Source organism: Nicotiana tabacum, chromosome 23, assembly GCF_000715075.1.
Source record: "Nicotiana tabacum cultivar K326 chromosome 23, ASM71507v2, whole genome shotgun sequence".
Classification (NCBI taxonomy): domain Eukaryota; kingdom Viridiplantae; phylum Streptophyta; class Magnoliopsida; order Solanales; family Solanaceae; genus Nicotiana; species Nicotiana tabacum.
The window spans coordinates 53,729,360-53,734,005 of record NC_134102.1 but is presented as its reverse complement, the minus strand read 5'-3'; the positions used below and the strand labels follow the sequence as shown (position 1 = coordinate 53,734,005).

Sequence of the window (4,646 nt, the reverse complement as noted above, 5' to 3'; positions counted from 1 at the left end):
ATGGAACAAGATGCAAAGGTGTTCATTCAGAAATGCGACAAATGTCGGCGTCATGCACAATTGGTGCACCAGCCGGCAGAACTCTTGCATTCGGTACTATCCCCATGGCCATTCATGAAATGGGGGATGAATATTGTTGGGTCGCTGCCACGGGGCCTCGAAAAGGTAAGATTCCTTTTAATTTTAACCGATTACACTAAATGGGTTGAAGCAGGTCCTTACCAAAAGATCGGTGAGCGCGAAGTGATCTACTTCCTATGGAAATACATTATTTGCCGATTCGTAATACCGAAGGAGATTTCCTGTGATAACGGACCACAGTTCATAGGCTCCAAAGTCACCAAATTTCTTGAAGACCTAAAAATCAACAGGATTATACCCTCTCCATACCATCCGAGCACTAATGGGCAGGCGGAATCGACCAATAAGGTGATTATTCAAAACCTCAAAATGAGGTTAGAAGCTGCTAAAGGCAAGTGGCCCTAAGAGTTACCAGGCGTGCTATAGGCGTACCAGACAAAGGCAAAATCAAGCATGGGTAAGACATCTTTATCTCTTGTATACGGTGTAGAAGCTCTAATCCCGATGGAAGTAGGAGAACCAACCTTACGGTTCTCTCGAACAGATGAAGAAGCAAATAATGAGGCATTGCTGGTAAAGCTAGAACTGCTCGATGAATGTAGGGACTTGACACACATGACGATGGTGGCTCAGAAGCAAAGGATGGAAAGATACTATAACCGGAGAGCCAATCTCCGCTACTTTAAAGTAGGATACTTGGTTTTGAGGAAAATGACTCAGAACACTCGGGAAATCAATGCTGGGAAGCTGGGTCCGACATGGGAAGGCCCCTACCGAGTTTCAGCTATCACCGATAAGGGATCATACGAGTTGGAGAATAAAGATGGAGTCAAATTGCCTAGCAATTGGAATGTGAATCACCTCAAAAGTTATTATTGCTGATGGATCCTGTCTATAATGAAAGTATGTGCTGCACTTTTTTTCCCTTCGACCAGTTTGTTTCCCAATCGAGTTTCTCTGGTAAGGTTTTTAACAAGGCAGCAACAAAAAGCATACTACAGAGGAAGCGTCATCCGCAAAGTTAAGACCTTTAAATGACAAGGCATTGAGATAATAAACCACTATGGGATGGTTAGATAATCTTTGGCTCGATGGCAAGTTCCTAATGGGAAACAAAACTTGCCATCGAACTAAAGACTATCCAACCGTTCACAAGTGTTTAAACAATGTAGCAATACCTCCAATGTTCCAGTTCGCATATTTCACGTTCGAACACTGGGGGTGATAGTACTGGATACGGCAACAAGGATGCCACAAAAACAGGGACTAGGAGACCCGAGAATGACAATGTCTCGTCGGGACCGGGGATAGCATGGCCAATCCCGTAGAAACAATTTGTACAAGTTAGCCACATGTATTGGCAATTTCTTTTCTTCAGCAATCGAATGCTTATGTACTTTTAAAGATGGAAGGAATAGAATAAAGTCCTTTTGTTTTTATCTTGTTTCTTGTCCAAACGATGAGTTAATTTTATCATTTGAAAGTTAACAGAAAACTTCAAATACTTATGCCGGAATGAACAGGAGACGTCCTCTTTAAGAGCACTGTAAATATAAAAGGGCCCTCTCTTATGAAACCCTCATAGTAAAGGCTTGGTTCCGGTTATGCCTGGTACCCAAAAGCTATCGGACAAAAATACACCCGAAGCCATATCTAATTTGATACAAATAGAATAAACTTTGCGTAATACTTAAACAAAATTCTTCTTTATTTATCAACATGCCAAATGACATAAGTACAAAAGTACAAAGGGAAAACAGCAAAAGAAAAAAGGAAATATCTAAACATAATCGCCACCAAAATGCGGGGGGAGAGAGGCATCTACGCCCCCCGGGAGAAGTGGGCGGATCAGCCACCAATGCGGGACCTGGGCCTTCATCATCATTCTTTTGAAGTTCCTTCTCGGTTCTTGAATATTCGGAACCGGTACTCAAAGAGTTAGTTGCGTCAGGATTAGTCGGGAGACGTTCTCGAGCAGTTAACTCCAGTGCTTGGGCCTACGCGATTTCATCATCAATATCAACGATGACCGCTTTAGCTTCCTCCAAGGTTTTTCTCCTCATATGATACATAGCGTATGTCATCTCAAATACAATGGAATCTTCTTGGAACTAGAGTTTTGACTTAAGCTTGTCAACCTCGACCTAGAGACCATCTCGCTCGGATCTTGTGGCGACAAGGCTAAGATCAAGATCACGGATTGTAGATATGTCAACCTGGTGTTGCTCCATGATCTTCTTAATCCTCTCTTCCATCCAGGCCCGCTTCTCCTCGATGGCAGCAGCCTCTTTGGTTTTGGAGCTCAAGGCTGCCTCCAAGTTATATGCTTGCTCAACAGAGGCAGACTCGCGCTTGGCAGGAGTAAGAGCGGCATCTTGAACCTCATCCCACCTAGCCTTAGCATCTTGAAGTTGTGCATATAGCTGAGTGGCTTCTTGGCAGTGGGCCATCGCCTCTTGCTCACTCTACTGCAACCGGGCCTCAAGCTCGGCCGCATCAGCAGACTTTGCCTCCAGCACCGAGAGGCTCACAACAAGTTGATTCCTTTCGGCCAACAGTTGATCACGTTCGGACATAGGTTCTTCTTTATCAAGGATCAATCTCTGAAGGCCCTCGGATGCAAGGAAGTTGGCCTACAAAATGTATATCAAAGTCAAAAAACCCATTATAATATATAAACAAAGAACAAGCAGTAAGATAACAAGTACAGTACCGCTACTGCATTGTGCATGGCATTGTTTAACATGCACTCCCCAGAAAGAGAGTGTATATTCTTCTTATCTTTCTCTGAAGCCAGCGGCTTCAGATAGTTGGCAAGCTCCACCAGCCTGTGCAACAGATGGCACCCCTTCGAAACTGAGAGAGTGACACTCCTGCTTCCTAGGGGATCTAGAGAAAGGGTTAGTAATTGTCCCCCAAATTCCCATGGTTAGGGGACTGGAGAAGAGAAACACCCTCTTTTCGGGCATCTGTGGCCGGCGGAGAAGATGCAGTGGATGTTGGTGGCGTAGGAGCACCCGGCGTACAGGGGCGTGAAATTGTTGGTGTTGTAGGTTAAGAAGAAGCTGCAATAGGAGCAGTGCTAATTAATGGTTGCTCATTAGCCGAAGACAGAAGAGGCCCGAGTCCCGAACGCATTGGACCAGGAACAACAACGAGGACAGGACAGCGGGAGTTGGCATTATCTACTAGATCCATCTTGCCCCACAGTGCTTGGGCCTCTTCATCGGTTAGTTCTAAAAGCTCTCCCGGTTGAGCATTCAGTTGAGCTGATGAAGATCGTTGTCTCCACTGAAGGGAAGCCTCTTTATCACTAGATTCCCTGCCATCTTCAATGACCACTGCGGCCCCTGCCAGCTCAGGTGTGGCCTTCTTTAATTTCTTATTTTTATCCTCAGCGAAGGAAGATCGCCGCCTTTTTGGTTGCTTGTTCTCCGAATGGGGACTCCGAGAGGAAGTGCCCCCACCGGAAGTAGACCCAAGGTCACTGCTCCAAGTGAGAGCATCTTGTAGCAATCTCGTAGCCTCCGCAGGGTCGGCCAAAACCTTGACCTCGGGGCAGGTAACAGAGCCCTGCGGGAGTCCTGAATCAAATAAAAAGATATGGTTAGCAAGTTTACTTATGTACATTTAGAGGCAGAAAGTAGAAGGACTCAGTTTACCGTGGTTCTTGGCCTTCTACCCATATTTAGGGGCCATCTCCTTCCACCGACGGGTTTCTAGCGTAGTAATATCCACTATCTTCTGAACCATTGGTCCAGGCCTTCAACCCTTGGTGGTGTCCACCGAACAGCTGAAACAACAGAAACAAAGAGATCAATAATGACAGGAAGCAATCTTTTTACGAGTGAAAGAGATGAATAAATCACAAACTTACTTGAATGGCTCCATGATTCAGGAAAGGATGGAGTTGTGGCCGGGATGATATCCCTAGTAGAAATGATGACAAACAGCTCCATCCATCCACGGTCATTGCCATCATCCATACTAGTAAGAAGGGCGTGGTGGCCACATTTGCTGAAATTTATTACTCCCCTACGGAAGATTTTAGAGGAGAAGAGATTCATCATGTGTGCTAGTGTTAGGGTTTTTCCCGTCTCCGTGCACAACTACCATAGACAAGCCACCATACAGAAGGTCCTACTTGTGCCAAGCAGACCTGGTACCGATGGCATAACTCCAAGATCACGGGGTCAAGTCCCCTGCTCAAAGAAAACATGACCAAAGTGAAGGGGTACGTATAGACATACGTAACACCTTTATTGGTGAAGGTAACCCCCTCTACCAGGTCAGGAGCAATGATGTCTATCTAAGGCCCCGAAAGATTTCACCTAGAACCTAGGGCCCTAATGTGTTTGAGGATTGTAGCTCGCCGCGGTGCGGACTTTTTAGGTTGTACAGTGCGTTGGGGAGTTGGAGAAAAGTTGTTGCAGAACAGGGCATTTCTGCGGTCCATTATGCGACCGCAGAACTACTCTGCGGGCCGCAGATCAGCTACGGAGTAAAGCAGAGAAATGGGCCAATTTTGGAGTTTGTTTTGCGGTTAACTATGTGACCGCATAATC

At 45.7% G+C, this 4,646-nt stretch overlaps 1 protein-coding gene across 1 annotated transcript; it reads left to right on the top strand.

Annotated features, from left to right (window-relative positions):
• Window positions 1-534: 534 nt before the first annotated feature.
• LOC142177169 (uncharacterized) lies at window positions 535-963 on the top strand. The gene has a single exon (XM_075245637.1). The coding sequence runs from the start codon at window positions 535-537 to the stop codon at window positions 961-963; it is 429 nt and encodes a 142-aa protein (XP_075101738.1).
• The last annotated feature ends 3,683 nt before the right edge of the window (window positions 964-4,646 follow it).

Coding starts and splice junctions, on each gene's coding strand:
- LOC142177169 (XM_075245637.1), top strand. CDS start 535: ATGGGTAAGACATCTTTATCTCTTGTATACGGTGTAGAAGCTCTAATC.